Below are 19174 nucleotides of genomic sequence, written 5' to 3'. Positions count from 1 at the left end.
AATATTATTCACACCAAGAAGAGGATTCATTTACTGACTACAAAATGAGGAAAATTCCTCATTGTTGAGAAGACCGAACCACCCTTTCCCATCCCGAGTCTGCTTCTATACAATTGTTACTTATCAGTTTACTTCACAAAGATTCTTGTGAGAGCAAGTTTAGCTTTACATTTCACACACAACAGCTTGTTCTTTCTCTGCTCATGTATTTGCTTCGTTTTGTTTAATAATATGGTTATGAGCTTCTACCCAATAGGTCTTTTCAGACAGAAAAACAATTAAGACCAACAAATGCTTCCAGCATCTAAAGCAAAGCCGTAATCGAAAATGACAGTTTGACAGACCAACTGCTCAAAGTTGTTCCCCACCAAGCACAAGGCTTACGGTCACTCACTCTCATCAGGAGGAAGTTATGTAGTTAATGCTCCCACCGGTTTCCAGAGAAACCGCTCTGCTAACGCACAGTGTTTAAAACACGAAGTTTCCCAACAGGGCCACGGAAGACTTCTTGAATTTACTACTTGAACGTATCTGCCTACATGGAAGCAACACCACTTTCTGCATCGTTAGAAGAGTGCTTCAAGGAGTCCAGCGCTCTGCTCCTCTCACAGACCATCTAAAGAATCAAATTTTAGCATAGATGTGTTTAGTTCAGCTTCAGTGTAACAATGTTCCCCACAATGTGGTAACCAGGGCTTCTTATATATTTCTAATAATAAAAGCAGCTCCACTACTACAGATGAAGATGCAAAAGAATGGTTTTCAACAACACTTTATTGAAGCACTTCAAAATGATCACATTGATAGATGTTGCCTTTAACAGAATAAACCCTGTAATGTCATAATTGAAAGGCACTAATCCTGGCATGAAGGTCTACTTACCCACCTTCCACTGTGACGGAAATAAAAACATCAAGGATTTTACTTCTCCTGTAAAAGAGTATGTGCATACCCCCTTTGAGTGCCATTCCGTGTTTCTCATTTAAGTGACATGTAAAAGAAAACCCCAATGTTTCACCAAGGCATACTTTTAACATTCAGAATCTGTAATCCTAAAGTAACAGACTACTCACTGAAGGTTTATGATCTAGTGAGACAAGTCATTCTACACTCATGTTTTGGGAACAAAAGTCCTGAAGCACGTACTATTCTCAGGCACTCACACGTTACTTCTCCTTTAACACAATTCATTGCTTTGCTGTTCATGCAATCAGCAATGCACCGCTCTTGGCAAGATAGCTTAAATAACCTGATTTACACCCCCCTACTCGGAATTCATACAGCTTGCTCTAGTCAGGGTCAGTGCAAAAGCAAGTCAGCAGGGAGCAGTGCTGGGGCATGCTACCAGGAGGAAGCGCATTTCTTTCACATTCAGTAAACACGCACAAAGCAAATCATGACATGCCATTGCACAGCCACAGTAACTATAAAATTAAACCTTAGAAAAGTTAAAAGCTCAATAATCCAGCTAAGCCATACTTCAAGTTATTATAGATCCCTGCACAACATTCCTATATTAATTTAACAAGAGAGACTGTTTAAGGCATTTTCTTTGGCCTCTTTTCTTTTACCAGAAAGTGAAGATTATGCAGTTTTATGTGTCAGCATCCAAAAAGGACCGTCTTTCCAGCCCGTTTCCATAAAGATGCAAAGAGATAGCACAAATCCATAAGAAACTAGATTATTAGCTCCACAGATCATGAAACAGCTCCACATTTGCGCATCTTTCATGTTGCCAACTGGTAGGACAGAATTGCTCTGTGCAACTGCTAAGACACTCAGCTGTACTCAGAGCGATGATGAGAATTATGCTGCACTGTAATTGCACTTAAAGAAACCAGCATCCACCCTAAAGTTGATAGGGCACTAATAAATACTCTAAGGAAAACCCTCGCACAGCCCAGCGTTGTGGGTGCACGCACAAACATTTCTTCCCCATTTAGTCTAGAGACTTGCTGCTCCGTGACCAGTAAGAGCGATCACTTGTACTGAACAAAACCGACACCAAGTATTTAGAGTTGATGGCTATTTTAAATCATCAGCACACCGTACGATACCAACACATCATGAGATCACAAAGGTATAACTGATGTCTAACTCGCATGCATATTCATGACCAGGAGTTCTCTCTGGCTCAGTAATTGCCGCTGCGCAAGACCGGGTAGCACAGTAAGAAAACCAGTCAATGCCTCCTGCAAATACATCAGAAGAGAGTTTCAGGACTATGGCTATTGATGTTAAGTACAATAATCTATGCTACTAAAGTGCATCCTCAAAAGCAACTTTTAAGAGAATGGGAAATTTAATCAGTTTCTTTTTACTGTCCAAGCTCACTACAGAGCCCGAGACAAGTAATCATTGAGAGAATAGATTGGCTCTACAGATTTCTAGAAGCAGAACACAGCTATAGCATCCAAGTTCAGCAGACAATACTGCTAACGCCTATCTTAGACTCCACACCTTTATCAGAACAGAAAAGACTTAACCTTGGACGGAACTATGCCAGATGAGCAAGTAGCTTTTTCAGTCCAAGGCTGAAAGTGTTGAAAACAGCCTCACTTCTCTGAAAAGACTTACTGTGCTTCCCTTTGGTTTCAAAATGAAGGTAGCTGGCAAGTTAATCAAGCCCTGAAACAGAAGAAGTGTCATCCTCTGCCCTGGACTCAAATAGTCACTCCAAGGTCTACGTTTCTGCCACGTGAATAACCAAGGGCATCTGGAAGAACAGTACAAGAATAGCTGTGAAAACCTAGGTGGAGTCATTTTGTGACGTTAACACAAGTGTACTTTTCAGAGTACGCACATCCTAAGTGGCCAGCATAGCTCTCCTTGCTATTTACATTTAGAAACAGAAACTGTTACTGAAATACCACAAGCAAACAGCTGTTGGCCAAGTGCATACCACAGCTGATTTAAGCTATCAGTACTGGTATCAGACCAGCCAGGGTGACAAATCTTACAGCAGTAACACCATTTTCAGATTTTGTGTCTAGAGGCATTTTGCTTTGAGTATTAACTCCAGGTAGCTTGTTTTGCATGCAAGAAACTCCCATCAACTGAAGAACTACACACATGATCTTTTACTCAAAGAGTTCATTAGTCCATTTCACCAGCCGAATTACACGTGAAGGATGCTAAGTGACCAGTACTCAGGCCTAAAAACTAACCTGTTACAGCTCAGTAAGTTTGAAAGCTTGAAAGAAACATCCAATTTGTTACCATTACTTGGAAGATGTTGACATACAGTCCTGTAAGTAAATCAGTGATCTATGAGAAATTAATGCAACAAAGCACTTAAAAGAATAGTCACTGTAACTTCAGATTAAAATCACAGCAAAGATTTTGGTCAAGACCTCAGTCAACAAAAGTCCCACTTTCCAATGAGATAAGAATTTTTATGCTTTAATTGGTAGTGAACGATCAGGCACTGATAGATCTGACACTTGTGCTAGAAAAGCTCTAGGCTTGACAACAAGAAACAAGCTTGTAGACACATGCATTTTTCTCCTGAAGACAGAACTCCAGAAGGCTGCTCCTACTTAAGACCCTCCAGCTGACTAATTAGTGCTTTTCATAAACATAATAAAGCACTGAGATCTGCTGAGACCAACTAGCGCAGCTTGCTCATATAAGCCCAGAAATCCCCAAGCCTGAAAGGTAGTTTATAAGCATTTCACTTGAATAGTTGAACCACTGAACATAAACTCAGATATTTACCAAGCCTTCTTCCCCCAGTGTAATCCTGTGGGAATGGAGACAGACAGCCCATAATGTATTGCCATGGGTTAAGCCACATCAACTCAAGTCAGTCAGTTAAGTGTCAATACAACCCTCAAAACATAAGTTTATTGAATAAAGCTGAAGAGCAGTAAACCAACATATGCATCCACCTAAATTAAAAAATTCACGTATTTACAAAGTTCAGTAATTGTATAAGTTGTTCACATGCAGAGAGTAATGCACAGGTTAACAATTGGTAGTGTTTGGATGCCATAAAAGCTGAAAGCAGTGAAGTATATAAACACCAAACACATCAAGTTTAGCTATAGGCCAGTTAACTAAACAGTGACCTGGTCCCCCACAAAGATTCACACATTCTAGTTTAGTTTCCTTATTTTAGGCACAAGCAAGTTTGCTAAATAAAAGTAACTGTAGCAGTTCCTGGTGAACTAGGGACTACAGCAGCAAGGTTAATATACCCTTCTCCTCTACAGCACCAGAGTATGAATTAATTGAAATCATGCTTCAGAGAACTGAAAGGGGACAAAAAGTTAAAATGCAAGTTCAGACTGAATGCAGGCAGCACGTAGTGTCTGTGCAACAGTGCGATAGTTGGTACAAACCAGTAAGGCCATGGCAGTCTAAATTAAAACTGGCTTGTCATAACTGATATGGACTAAACAGTGTTTCCAACCAAAGACTCCGACGTAATGCAAACTCTACATTTAGGTGAAGAATCACACACAGTGTGAGGCAACACAAGCAGGTGTACCATGTATTTGCATACACTAGAAAGCTACACTGACATTACTGTATGAACAAACCAGTCTTAACAAGTCTGTCCCTTTAAATATACTGAAGACATTGAGAAAGTAAAGCTACAAAAACATTACAATCTTTAGTTTATACATACTTCCCTATACTGCAGGAGCTAGTCAAGAAACAGGATCAATTCATTGGCTCTCTTGTGCTTTGACACAGTAGAACATTTCATCTTGCAACTTACAGACTTTGCACATGGTTACATCAAGAAAGCAGGCAGGTCTAGAGTTGTCACAATAGCCTGGGTATTCCGTAGCACCAGCTGAAACTGTGCCCAGCCATTTCATGAGCAGGAGAGACACTAGACAATTACATAGATATTGTGCTAATGGTCAACAGCTGACTCTATACAAAAACATCAGTAATTTAAGTGTCATGCAGCTGCTCAGAATGCGTGTTCTGGTTTCAGATAGAGACCACTAGGATCTGTAGATAGAAAAATGTAATTGAACAAAGTCTGATGTTCCTAGCAATTTGTTTTCATGCTGGAATACTCCAATTTTTGAAAGCTTGACAGAACAGTCCATTCCCATCCCCCACACAAATGTTAAACGGAAGCAACAAAATGATTTTAAAGAGTTGACTCTTTCCTAATTCACCACTGGAGTTTTCTTTTTCAAGTGACAGGATAAAATCTCAGCTGTAGATTAGTGATGCTGATCTATGCCTTGTGCTCCCCTCCACAGTTTCCATTTCTCTGCTTACATACACACATCACATGCATTTGTGAGATAAATCAGTATCCCACAACTCACGCTTAAATGTTTTCTAACTACTGTATGTGGCACCTTACAGAATCTTAATGCTGTCAAGCATCAGCATCTTCAAGCCACTAAACACTAGAAATAAAACACTTGCTGAAAATCATATAAAAACCTGGCCCTGAAAAACCAGAACAGAGTGTACCATCATAGTTAACATGGTAGAGAGATTATTTTTTTTGTTAAAAAGCCCCCCCACAACCCTCCCACCATAGATGGTTGTAAAATAAATATTTGTGCTGACTTTATCATGACAACTCTAGTTGTTTTGTGACAGAATAAGAATACAAGTCTTCAGCAGTGCACATGAGAAATGAACCGTGAAAAGGCAGATTCTTGATACAGGATTTTTGGGTAATATCTCATTATGGAGGGAAGTGGACAATTGAGATTATGGCCAACTGGTACTGGAGATTCCAAGAAGACTTCAGCTCCTTCTAGATTTTGAATGCTGAATAAGCCACTGAAGCGTGATATCTAAAGAGAGAGAGAAGAGAAGTTCCATATTCAAGTGTCTATTTGTATTTGTATAATTGGCATCGCTTTGGTATGCCAGTGTCCTCAAATACATGACAATTCCATACAAAGGAATATCCAGCCATTCTCTAAAGGACGGTCCACGACAGATCAACAGAATGATTTTATTATTTTTTTTTTTCCTGAATGCTTGCTGTCTGTGCTTTGGTCCTGTAACTACCTAGCATCCTTTTTTTAGATCAACATTGCTCTACTTAGCCAGTCTGCCACTTCTCAACTGATGAGAACAAAGTTAGTTTACGCCTACAATACAAAGCATCAAGCACCCCCCATGCCTGAAACGGGGTCTCCTAAGGAAGGGAAATGCACTAGCATTATACCCATCAGCGATGCTTAGCTGTGCTGTAAGCCTTGTGCAGGAAGTATCATGGAAGGGAGTATCTGCTTCTCCCATCTACCATGTTTGAATCTAACTGATGGCAAGGTGATAGGGGCTTCTTGGGTAAGCAGCCAGAAGAGTTCCACAGGCTGTTAATTTCTCCTGGAAAGAAGCAAAGTCCTTAATACAAAGCAGTTCTGGTGTCGTCTATAGCTTGTTCCCGTTATTACCAGCCTGAAGTTTCCCTCATTAGTAAACTCATGTTAGCCTCCCAATGAACTAGTGTTAATCTCATGGCAGCCACAAGAAGGCACCAGGAGAAGGATGGTAAGTGTGTGAAGTACTGTGTTTTCATTCCGTTGAGATGACTCCATTCACTTGCAATACTATTGTCAAGTAGTACTTGGTATTACACAGTGCCATGGTTTCTCCCTTTGAACTCCAGAAATCCCAAAGCAATTGATGTCAGCACCAGAAAAATTTACTGTTTGGCTGCACGGAGTAGTGACTAGCACAGGCCACAACATGAACCACTTTGATAAAACAGCAAGGGAAGAAGATTATTTCAAGGGAGTAACTGTTGAGAAACAACTTGCGGCGACTACTTGCTAACCTCATGCAGCAAGGCAGAGTTGAGAGTACCTGACAGAATTATAAAACAATTTAGGCCAAGCTAAGAGTGAGACCAGTCAGTTATTTGCTGCAAACTAACTCAAGGCAGGCAGCAGATTCTGCAGGAGACTGACATATGTTTTGCCAACTACACCCCCTACCACCTTAATACCAGTCCTCACTGCTATAAGGAGTTACACAGAATTTAACCATTGCACTTACACATTGTCCTTTGATTTGTTACCAGTTTCCTGAAGCCAGGAAATTTATGTTTAAGAAGTCACAATCCCCCAATCCATCCTCTGGCAGCTCCTCATAATGCTTAGCATTTTAGATTAATAGTTACCTATATTATCTTTCTCTTTGCAAGAAATTGAGTAGCAGCAGATTTCTCTGTCCTGAATAGCAGCAAGGTTCCTACGAAAGAGAGAACATTTCAACATACACTTCACTTGTAACATGGAGTCTTATACTGACAATCTAAACTGTTCCCCTTCATCTTCTCCACATAACTTGTTTCAGCTACCTCCCGTTGCTGAGTATTGTACTTATAGAAGCAAGCTTCTTAATCTAACAACCCTATGTACAGAAATTAATTTATAGAGTTAAAGTAGCCTTTCTTAGGACATGTTAGACTTACATCTTTTCAATTAGCTGTTTCTCATCCAACGCATTAGGAAGGTCTCTCTTATTTCCAAGTACTAAAACCTGAAATCCAGAGTAAAAGGAAACAGTTGCAGCTTTGCTTTAAAAAAAAAAAAACAAACAAACCAAAAAACAACAAAACAACACACACCACCCAAAAAACCCCACCCAACACAAGCAACAAACTTCAGGGGAGTCTGACAAGCAGTCTGCAGTAGGCTATTAAGTCTAACTCAATGTGACAGATCAAGAAGGAAGAGTGACCTAATCACAGGGGAAGAGGGGACACAAGAACTGCTATGTGCAAAAAGCAAGTATGAGAATGCATCAGCTGATAAAACTGAGGAAAATCCCTGTAGACTTTCAGCTGAGATTCCCCAAAGTTGCTCTATACTTCTGTACTACACTCTGGTTAACCTGTGCTATAGCAGACCCTCAAAGAGAACACAAATTCATACTGTGGAATACTCTTAAACTACTGTCCCGTCCCCCCCCCGCAACAAAAACACCTGAAGGATTGACTGAGGTCATCAATTCGATTTAAGGCACTACTGTTCATGCTTGTACTAACCAGGAGGGTTAGGCCTTACACTTGACTTAAGAGTTCAAGCCAGACTTCAGAGCTGCTAAAGTTACGCACATTCCTCAAGCAAGTTTAATACTGTATAAGTCAATATTACTTACAGGGATTCCTTGTAACTGTGGCTTGTCTAGAAGATTGTGCAGCTCATTTCGAGAGGCTTCTATTTTTTCACGATCTGCAGCATCTACCATGTAGCTTTAAAGAGAATTTAAGGTTAAGTCAGTGAGACTTAACTACTTCAGAAACAGCAGTCTTTCCTTTACACTGTCAGTTTTGAGCACATTCAACAAGGCTTTAAACAAAGCTAAGTCTTCCAAGCAAAGAATTTGGTTCTTCTAAAAAAATAAATCTCTAAGATCAGAGTAGATAGAAGATTCTTTCAGTTAGACAGCAGTGCCATCCAGTTCAGACAGGAAGTAGTTAGTACTCCAGATCAGACACAGGTAAGAAAATAACCCATCTTGAGCCCTGAACTTACAGGTAAAAAAGGTCAATATGGTTGCAGTACTTTCAAAATTAAAACAAGTACTACCAAGTCAAGCATGCACTGTTAGAAAGGCTATACACAGAAGAAAAGCAAACCTGAAGTTAAGCACTAGCTGAAGGAAGGCCACACTTACACAATAGCATTAACTCCTCTGCAATATCGCTCCCACATGCTTCGGAATCGTGGTTGCCCTCCTATATCCCAAATCTTAAGGCAAGGGGAAAAAGACAATTTAGCCATGCACTATGTTTAAACATGTCACACACAGATAAGACAAGAAATCAAAACAGTTTTTCCTTTCTCCTTAGCCCATCTGCAGGATCTCTCATATTAGAGCAGAAATAATCCCTTGTACAGCTGCTCAAAGCTTGCAGGCCCAATAACATAAGATACAAACTAGAATACCTTACACCAGATGCAAGAACACATCGGTGTACTAAGTTTACACACTGTGGTATACAATAAAATATACTAATTTAAAGCCTTGCTTTTGATGTAAGCCTTCCCTTAAGCAATACCGATAAGCAGAAGAGGAGGATTTCTGGGTCCTAAACATGTGAAAATTAATTCAGATTAAAGCCAGACAGCATTATCACAACATTGCTTAAACTAGTCCATGAACTTGGAAGTCACACACACAGATACTCATTTAAGAAACCCCATAAATAAACACAAGTATATTCTTAAGCTGTTTGACAGATTTAGCCGAGCCTCTCCAGTTTCCTATATTTGTCTCAATGGTGGAAGCAAAACAGAGCGAACAAATTTTAAACCAGAAGCTGAAAACAACCTTGCTTGGGTTTAAAAAGAGACAGTCAACAATGGTAACATACCTTTATTGTAACATTACCCTTCGTAACTTTCCTCATGTTGAAGCCCACAGTAGGAATCATATCTTCACTGAATTGACCCGACTGGAAAAAAAAAAGAAAGTTAAATTTAGTGCTTATCTGATGCAGCTAGCTTACATAGTAAAATTTCATAAGCTTTTTCTAACAATTTGCCTTCCAACTGAATGCTTTACAACCAAGAAGTCATAGATATTATATTCATGTCTATTGAAGCTTCTGTGAAGTCAGTCAAGTAATTTCCTACATGCACTTAATTTTTCAAGCCTTGAGGCAGTCAGGGGAGTAAATTTACTTGGGGAGAAGTGCTTTGCATAGCTTAACAGATGGACAGCCAGGGCAAGTATAGGGAAAGAGCCATTCCCCTGCTTCTGCTGGAACCAAGTTTTGTAAGTCAGGATCTCCTAGTTACCTGGAAGCTAGAAATATCCAGAAGATTTTCCTCTGATGCGAGCTACTCTATGGACAACATTTACAGCAATAAATCACCCTTGTGGAGTAAGCTTCCAACCCACAGGTATGGGCTAACTTCCTGAGGAGTTTTAAAAGGCTTGAAAGTGGAAGGGCCTGACAGGTCTGCTTCCTGCTAGGCTAGACAGTGCCCAGCTTGTTCAGCAGTGGAAGAGGCAATCGAAATGCAACTGGAGTATTCCAGCCCAGCCCGTTTTCACCAGAGGTTCAGTGTCACTTTAAGCTCTAACATAACCTCTGCAAATTAGTGTTGCATTAGAGAGGTTCTCTAGTAGCAGCTGGTTTACTGTCTGTTACACTTTTATCTGTAACAGCTTGAAAGCCAAGTTCACAGCTATCTCCTGTAGCTAACCCAGGAGCCAAAACAAGTGTTACCAACACTAGCACAGATCTCTCCTATGCTCCCTTAGCTGTTTGGCAGAAGGTGAATCTCCTTCACCAAATAGTGGTCATTATGTATCTCACTACATCCATTATGTGTAACAGAACCAAGACAGTCAGGCAGATTTGGAAAAAAAGGTCGACTCAAATGCATTCAGTAAATTAGGGTCTGATGTCACAGCAACGGAAAGTCTGCTTCTCTCCCTGATGTTGCACAGAGAACCCAGCCCTAGTTAAAGTGCTTTAGGATCTACGAAGCACACATAGCATCACCATAGAGTTAGGGCCCAACTGCTCACAAGCTGGAAGTAGTAACTACATCTTCTTAGTTTTGCACGCTTTGTATGCTTTGAGTACATGCTGTTCAGAGGTTGCAACCAGAAGACCATCAGCCAATGCTTCGTCATTCACTTCTGTGCTCAAAAGCCCATGCTTTCCTTCAGCTTGTTCCCTCAACTTCACACCCCTAAAAAACATGTGATCTTCCACTAACAAACCAAAGCTGCAAGCTTCACACAGTACAGACTCCAGTATAATGTTGATAAACATTAGAAGTGAAAATATACAGATTATAGCACTCTCATTTGGGCTTTAACTGGCCAAGTCCTTAGTTAAACGGCACATTGAGCTTGCTGGTGACCTCCAAAACAGAAATACATCCAGAGCTTAGATTTGAAGCCAGCAGTCCCCTGAACAGGTGGCGACTTTTCACATTGAAGATCCACCTTCCAAATGTATGGCTACACAGACTAACAGCTTTTTAAAAGGAGTGAAAAAAACCCCAAAACTAAGTCCTTGAAACCAAGGCATGCAAAAGCAAAACATTGATGACCTGAAAAATGGACATCTTAAACCTCATGAGGCAGCTGTTCCACATTCTCATTTGAAAAAAAGTTTCACCTGTTTAAGCTACACAGAAGACAATGTATCTGAAATAGTGCTGGACGAGACTGAAACTACTCTTAACCTTTCTGCTAACTTAGCAAGGTAGGCACACAACCTGAACGCCTGTCCTTCGCTTCCCATTCCTGCCCTGAAAGCCCAATGTATGAGCTGTCCCCTTCAGCCAGTTTGATTATATGTAGCTCAGCAGCAGATGGTTAACCGTGCTTTCCGTGGCTGATACAGTTTAGTTCATAAAGTGTGCACTGCCAATCTTGCCTTTGAAGGGTCAGCTTGCTTTGGTTGCTCAAGCACCACTGCATTCCTGCCTCTGCAGTCACACCCTACACCCACATCTTCTAACCAAACATCTCCCAAGCGCTCCCTGAACCTCCATCACTTTGTGCTGCTTCATATTACCCAATATGCCGTCAGCTATTCCCACTCAGATACTTCCAGATTCTTCGCTCGAGAGCTGTTCCTATCAATAGTTCATGCTCCCATAGCTCTTTTAGGATATAGATTCTTTCAGATCACAGCAGCACCTCATTTGTCACATTTAATGTAGTGTTTAAGAAATAACTGTAACCCGCCACAAAAACTTTTACAGAATCTTCAGAAAAGCTGCTGTACCTTATATGCACTCTACCCATGCTACACATCCAGGTAGCATAAAAACTTGTTCTGACTTGCTTAAAACCTACACTACAGAGTGCTCAAGTTTACAACTTGAGTTTCAGCTTTCTGTACTCTGCTTTGTTGGCGAGACAAACAAGTGCTATCTGACATACTTTCTGAACTGTCAGAAATGCAAGGAAAGGGGAGCAGATGCCTTAACCGAGCTGCCTCCAAAACACAAGCACACCCTTCCTCTCCATAGGAATTTTGGAGGCTGTAGATTCTGAGGCAAGGCGGGCACTTTATAGCTTTGAGAGGCACACCTGACTACAGATTTTGTGCAACTCTGATCTTCATTTGAAAGATCTTACTCTGATGATTAGGTATTCCTTCATTCACAGTTAGCGTACCTAAAGAAAGCCGCTGGCAGTCACCTTACCTTTTAAGACAGGTCCAAAAATGGTTAAAATCATTGTAATGAATTTTGCTAGCGGGCAGTGATCTCCTTTGATACGTTTTGCTATTGTATCCAACTGTCTTGGCCCAGAAAATAAGTCTCTAAACCCAATATTTAGAGGGCTTTTGTTTACTACCTTTACAGAGGAAAAAAAGCCAGGAAGTCAGCTGCATCTTAGAGTATTCATATGCAAAAGCTACTCATACAGTAGAACAGGAATATGCTTTTATTAGTAAGCAGTTCTGTTTGAATCAGACTTCCCTCTGTACCCCCTAGAGCAGATTACTCAGCCTTATCAGTGTGTGTTCACAATACAATGTTTTCTCCTTCTAAAATAGGCATCAGCTTTAAAACAAGTTTGATAAGCACAGAAATATTTTCAATTCCCAATCTGAAAGTGCTTGGCTGTTGTCATACACAGTAGCATTGCTCACTCACCAAGGACAGCAAGAGTAGCTGCTTACAAATCTAGCAATAGCATCCGTTTTCAGCACTTGCAAATATTCCAATAGGCAGACACTGCACTTCACCCAGGACTCCTGGAAGATCAGCCTTGTGTACTAGAAGTGATTATGAATTAAGCCATTAGCTCTGAGGTCATACAGACTGCACAGCATTAATACAAACTGTTCAGTGAAGGTCAGAAAACAAAGTGAACTCTAGCCCCTATGCAAAAGATAAAGAGGGAGACTGAACAGACCAAATTTCAGAGACCACATGCAGAAAGAACAGGCAGGACTACTCTTTAAGCCTCCTCTTTAAGAGATGCTCCCTTTTCAACACTCCAAGCTCCTGGAGAACCCAAACATGTGATTTTAGTGCAACATGAACCCATTTACCTGCCTGAGTACTTATGTCGGATAAGGATTATTCAGAGGAGCAAAACTGCTTCCAGACTAAGTCCCTACACTGTATGCCAGCACAGGGCCAACACCTACCTGCACCAATTAGTTTGGGTTCAGCCCACCTTGTATCCAGTATTAGCACTAACTCCTGCACAGACTGCAGTGTTTATCAAGTCCACTCCCCATCTCGCTACTCGGTCCAAGCCTAGCCCACCTGTTACACACCAACTAGCACTAGCTGTGGTGCGTGCTCTGAAACACCACCATACATGCTACATTCACAAGCACTGCTTCTTACCTGTAACCCTGGCAGACTGCCTCTCTGGGTCTGCGCCCTCACCCACAGCTCACCCACAGGCCAGGGCAGCTTTGCCAACCAGCACCCACAGAACTCTTGCCTCAGTGATGAGCCAGCAGCGTGCTACTTAACAGGAACAGAGCTCCTTTCACAGAGGGCAGGATCAGGCGGCTTCAGACAAGCATTTAACTTATCACCTAAGTTTCCAGAACTGTACGAAGGATGCAAGTTTAGTCTTTTTTAATACTTAGTTAATATGACAACAAGCTGCTTACTAAACCTACCATTTTCAGTTGTCTTAAGGCAAAATAACCCAAAACAGACCATGCCACATTCTGGCTACCTCATCTGCTTCTTCATAGTCAACATGCTACGGCCAGAAGACTACCAGCTTCCAGGGAGTTAGGCTTACGAGACTGTCAGCACCAAGCCCTAAGCAGCTTGATCAAGTAGAGTTTAAGACTGGAATTCCTGCTTCCTGTATCTTCCTTAAAAATTCATTTTAATACATTAAAGGAATCATTAATGGCAGAACTCCAACTGCAGCAGTAGAACTGCTGTTCCCTTGTCTTTCTTTCAAGCCAGAGTGGTAGCTCTCTACTGCTGGAAAGCACGCTGCCTACAATGGGGGTCCATCCGCATGGCCCTCAACCACCAAGCCACAGCCACCAGATTTTGATTCCACAGCCTGCACAAGTTGATTCTTCGTATCAACAGGGAAGGTCAGGGCAGCCTTAGCTTGCATCTCATAAAGCTAACATGAGTCATTACTGTTACAGGACAAACTTCTTCATATAAGCTCTGACAAAGATTGTATCTTTACTCAGAATACTTTTCATCCATCTAGAAGAGTGCACAAACAAGTTTAGCCAACTAGGAGACAACATCACTGGAGTATGGTTCCCAGCCAGGACGCTTCCAATCCACCTGAACCAGCATACTACCTTCAGCCCCACTGTTCATCCCTAAATTTCTTTCTTTTTACACTAAAAAAAAAGCCTAATCTCTCAGAAATCTCTTCTTAAAAAAATAAAAAGCAGAAAAGCAGACTCATTTTAGCATTATATCAAGCTACCCCTACACTAAACCTCCTCTGCAACATACATCACTTTAACCAAGAAGTGCATCACATGGGCAAATCAACTCTCTACTGTAGTCGAGCTTCCTTCTTGAAATACTTCAGTGTTTCAGCTACTTGGGGTCACATTCAGAAACTTGAACTCTAGTTTAGAAGCTTCAAACCTCATGATGTAACTCTCCTTAAAAGGTTTTACAACAGCACTTCTACAAATGATTGCTGCAGAAAGCAAAACAGCAGTATCTGGTAAGAAAACACATTTTTGCTTCCCCAACCCCAATTTCAATGGAATATATAAAAAGACATGGTCTGCTTATCATGTAGCAACCACACAGCAGTGAAACAAGATCTAAAGAGGCATATTTCTATCTAGAAGTCAGTCACATAAGAGCTTAGGACACTTCATGCCTCTGATAATCATGAAAGCATCTTTCTCCAGGTGTTACTGCTTAAAGCTCTTCCATTTTTTAAAGAGCGCTATACAGGAACTTAAGATCACAATGGAAGAAGTGGATTCCCATTTCAGTCACCTGCTTCAGACCATCTGGGGTACAGCAAGCAGAACCTCAAAGGGTATTAAGTGGAGTATGAGTCACCTCACACTAGCCTTATTACCTAATGAAGTGAGGCAATCCGTTTCAAGAGACTTCTGAGATTAAGAAACACCTCACTTGAAAACATATCAACCTTCTCACTTAACTACTGTGTGTATGAAGTGACAACACACACTATTTATGAGCTACTTGGGTGCTTCAGAAGGCACTAAAGCAGCAGCAAAGCTCTTTAGAGCAATCTTCCGCACTTCTCCAGTGTGGCTTCGTTAAGTCAAAGTTACTTCTAACAGTCACGAGGACAGAAGGAAGTCACAACTCCCACCTAGCCAAAGGGATCTTTTTTTGAGAGGCACTTCAAAAATCACCTCTCTCTAGAGACCAAGGCCTCATTCAAAGGCTCGTCAGATGCTCCAAAGTTTTAAAAAACACACCACGCTAATTCAGGTGTTGACACAAATACTAAAGAGATCTTATTTATCCTATCACCACAAACAGAACAGGTTGAGTTTCGCTCTTAAACCTGACAGTTGTATCAGGAAAGTCTGACTCCCAGCCCTGCAGTTCTCCTCTCCTGTCCACTGTGGATCAGACTATCCAGCTTCAATATCCCAGTGCCAAACACCTGCATCAAGGATCCTATCAGGCTTCAAGCAAGACTTCACAATAGCAAACACCACTCTTCCATAAAGTACTTTTTTGAAACTGAACAAGTGTCCCATTATTCACCAGCATGCACTGCCTGCAGCCTGGAAGCAGAGTCAGTTTACTTGAGTCATGTTTCAGTTGCATCACATGGCTGTGGAGCTCGGTTGCTTCTTGTGTACCTCCCCACACCAGCACGGCTGGGACTCCCAGCTTTGACAGCAAGCCTGATGAAAGTCTGTTAACAGACACTAGCTGCAGAGATGCAAACAACAGAAGATAATGCAGACTCCAGTAAATAATGGGCATTGCAAGCCCTCAGATAAGAGGCTAACAATTCAAGATGCAATACTGGGATGACATGCAATTTCTCCGAATATGAGCCATAGGCCATCTACATTATGGAAATCAGGACCAGGAAGAAATGACATCCTCCCTTGTGAGCAAGTTTACTCATGCACACGGAAAACTTAGGCTTAATACCTAATTAGAGACAGTGACTAACACAGAGCCTTAGCAAAGCAGAAGCTGCATTAGTTGTACCTAGCTATAACTAGATTTCACTGCTAAGGCTGGTTTTTAAACCTTCTAGTCAAACTAAGTTTGGTCTGATTACAAACAAAGTGCTTGTTTACACACTGGAGGAATAAATATGGTCCAAACCATCTACCAACCTAGAAAAAGATTATTCTAGAACTGGACTGTCTGCTTTTCATGGCCTTTCCACTTCAGTGGCAGTCAAGCATTGTATCAAGCCTCCTGTGTAATTGGCTTGAGTTTTTAGTCTAGTTACATATGTCTGATTTGATTGGCATAGATTACATTAGAGATTTATATTAGATTAAACTCACTGTTATCAAGAGACTGGTAACAGCCCTTCGTAAGACAGAATGCAGCCTTATAAGCCATACCAAGTTCCTGGTATGCAACCCAGCTTTTAGAGCTACTCTAAAGGACAAGCATCTTGCTGTGTCATTCCTTTCATTTTAGTTTTAAGGAATCCCAATGCTTCACAGCTACATCTATCCAAACCATTAACTGGCCTGCAGAGAGTGGTTATTCTTTTCCAGCACTCATTTCCAAATGCAGACTCTGAATTAAAGTCAGTCAAGGAAGCAACTAACAAGAAGTTGGCTCTTCATGCCATGGATAGCACTACTTCTGTGGGAAGCACTATTGCACTGGTAACTGAAGCTCACACTATTATTTTATTAACACCAATAATAAAGAGCTGAGCAAGTCCCCTCAAACTGTTTTCTGTAAAAAGTCACTAAATTTCCTAATTAAAAACTTCATAAATTTGGCTTGCTACTTCCAAACCTAAACCAGCTAACTAGGCTGTGTCATTATGCTTAACAACTTCCTCATTTCACTCAGTTTTGCAAGGCTATTTGAATGACACTTACTCAGATAAACGTCTGGGTGTGATCTTAACATGCGGTTGAAACCTTGCAAGATTCAATCCCTAGCAAAGCAAGCTGGATACAGATATCAGCTTTACTGAAGAGTACTTTCACCATTTGAAAGACCTGAGACAGACTAAACTGATGTGCAACTACTACGATTCTGTACTACTCCACATATCAGCAGTACGGTTTCACAGATCATTCCCCAAAGGAGATGTGCTGCTGGTATCACACAGGCAAAACAGCAAAGCACTACTTTGTCAAGGTTCATCACCATCTAGGACTCCAGAAGACAAAAAACCTGCAGAGTAACCTCAGTGCCCAAAGCTGCATCAGCTCAGCCACCACAGATTGAGGTCGTTCAACAGTTTCAGAGTTCCATTTTCAGAAATGCAAGACCAGAGATAGTGGCAACCACTACCGTATGTGAAGGAAAAGGCTTCTGGCATCCTCAGGTTAGGCCAGCAACTTTCACATAACATAGAGTTACCTTTTATGAGGGCTGACCCATTTCCCATGATTATCATGAAGCCCACAGAGTGCTAACATCCTCAACTACACAAAAGCTTGGTTACATTTTGACAGCTAGTCAGTGTAACAAGGATTACGCCTAACTGCAAAAGAATGAAAAGCCTTTTTGTATCCAGTAATTCATTCACCTGACAAATAAATACATTCAAAAAAATACTCAGTAATATTAAGATGACAGCCTCCAATGAAAAACAACAATTAAAGGTATGTGCAATCTAAGGTTGAACACATCAGCTTTCCCCTTCTAGGTGCACTGGACTCAAGTCAGTCACGCTCCCTGCAAAACCAAAAGATACCCTGGTTTCCCATCTCAGGTCTCCCTACAAGGCCTTCCAAATTCCAGCTTGATTCTTTGAATGTTTTCGGTCGCATGCATCCGCAGAACAGGACACTGATGAAGCTGAACAAGCCACTTAGGCAAGCCACTCTATCTTGTTAAGCAGTGGAAAAGCTTCATGTAGGAGGATTCCCACACCCTTCCTTCAACTGCTCCAGGCAGATCAGCAGGTAAGTTCATCGGCCTGCTGCTGTCAGGCTTGGAAGTTGTACTTCTTAGTGCATACCTTAAGAGAAAGTAGATTATTTAATTCAAGTTTCAGCGATCAGGATAAGTGAAAATCTGAGAGGAACAGTGAGTGGGAAACAGATCATTTACTGAGCACTGGAAAAAAGGTCGAATGGAAGAAAGTTACTGAAGACGTGTTATGCCATCCATCTTCACATTACACTAACGCAAGCCCAGCCATACCAATATGCTGACTTCAACAGGCCTTCCAACCACACCGTAGAGCTGTGCTCCGATATGGCTATCGGTGTCTGCACGGCTCCCATTAGCACACAAAGGTTTATGGAGGCTCAGGCACCCTGGCTGGCTCTGCCGCCTCTCCCGCCAGCCTGCCCAGCAAGGGCAGACGAGCTGCTTCCCAGCCCAGCGGAACAGCTTCACCCCAGCGCTTCAGCTCAACGCACGACCCGTCCGAGACCCGACGGCGCACCGGGGAGCGGGAGGGGGACCCCAGGCAGGCTCCGCCGGGAGCCCAGCAAGACACCAGGCCGCTCCCGGCCCGGCCGCTGCCCCAGCGCTGGCCCCCCGCCGCCGGGCCTGCACAGGCCGGGGCCGCCCCCCGGCAGGCCCCGGCGCGGCCTACCCCCCCGGCGCGGCCCGCTCACCGCGATGACGTTGACGAAGGTGGTCTTGCCCGAGTACTGCAGCCCCACCAGGGTGAGCTCCATCTCCTCCTTCCAGAAGAGCGAGCGGAACCAGTCCAGCAACCGGGAGAGCAGCGCCAGCATGGCGGCGGCGGGCGGCCCAGGGGCACTGACAGGCTGGGCCCGGCGACTGGCTCCGGCGGCGGCGGCTGGCGGACACCCGCGCGCTCCCACACGGCCCGGCTCGCCCCCGCGCCGCGGTCATATGACTCTTCGGCATGGCCCGCACGGCGCAGCAAGAGCGGCCGCGCCGCCGCCAGCGACCCCCGGCACGGCGCCGCAGCGACCCCTGCCGGTAGCCTCCCGCCATGCGCCCGGGGAGGACCGGCGGCGGGAGGGCTGGGCGGCGGCGGGCCGCGCGGGGCGGGGCGCGGCGGGGCGGTGGCGGCCCGCCATCTTGGGAGGGAGTGGGCGAGGCGGGCGGTGCGCAGCGCGCCATCGCGGCGGGACGGGACCGCTCGCATCCCT

At 42.8% G+C, this 19174-nt stretch overlaps 1 protein-coding gene across 1 annotated transcript; it reads right to left on the bottom strand.

Annotated features, from left to right (window-relative positions):
• Positions 1-756: 756 nt before the first annotated feature.
• On the bottom strand, positions 757-18914 carry ARL8B (ADP ribosylation factor like GTPase 8B). The gene is made up of 7 exons (XM_055710022.1): positions 18668-18914; positions 9320-9400; positions 8620-8693; positions 8101-8194; positions 7412-7479; positions 7118-7188; positions 757-5780 (listed from the first exon to the last, which is right to left on the bottom strand). The coding sequence occupies exons 1-7, from the start codon at positions 18788-18790 to the stop codon at positions 5731-5733; spliced, it is 561 nt and encodes a 186-aa protein (XP_055565997.1). The 5' UTR covers positions 18791-18914; the 3' UTR covers positions 757-5730.
• Between the last annotated feature and the right edge of the window lie 260 nt (positions 18915-19174).

The sequence above is a fragment of the Falco cherrug genome, chromosome 4 (genome assembly GCF_023634085.1).
Source record: "Falco cherrug isolate bFalChe1 chromosome 4, bFalChe1.pri, whole genome shotgun sequence".
NCBI classification, from domain to species: domain Eukaryota; kingdom Metazoa; phylum Chordata; class Aves; order Falconiformes; family Falconidae; genus Falco; species Falco cherrug.
The sequence above is the reverse complement of the archived record's forward strand: the minus strand, read 5'-3'. Positions and strand labels throughout refer to the sequence as shown.

Excerpts from the sequence above, each read along its gene's own strand:
- ARL8B (XM_055710022.1), bottom strand. The coding sequence starts at position 18,790 with ATGCTGGCGCTGCTCTCCCGGTTGCTGGACTGGTTCCGCTCGCTCTTC. Across the intron at positions 8,195-8,619 it reads AGAGGAGTTAATGCTATTGT|CTACATGGTAGATGCTGCAG; the intron begins GTAAGTGTGGCC and ends TTCTCTTTAAAG. Across the intron at positions 5,781-7,117 it reads CAAAGAGAAAGATAATATAG|ATATCACGCTTCAGTGGCTT; the intron begins GTAACTATTAAT and ends CTCTCTCTTTAG.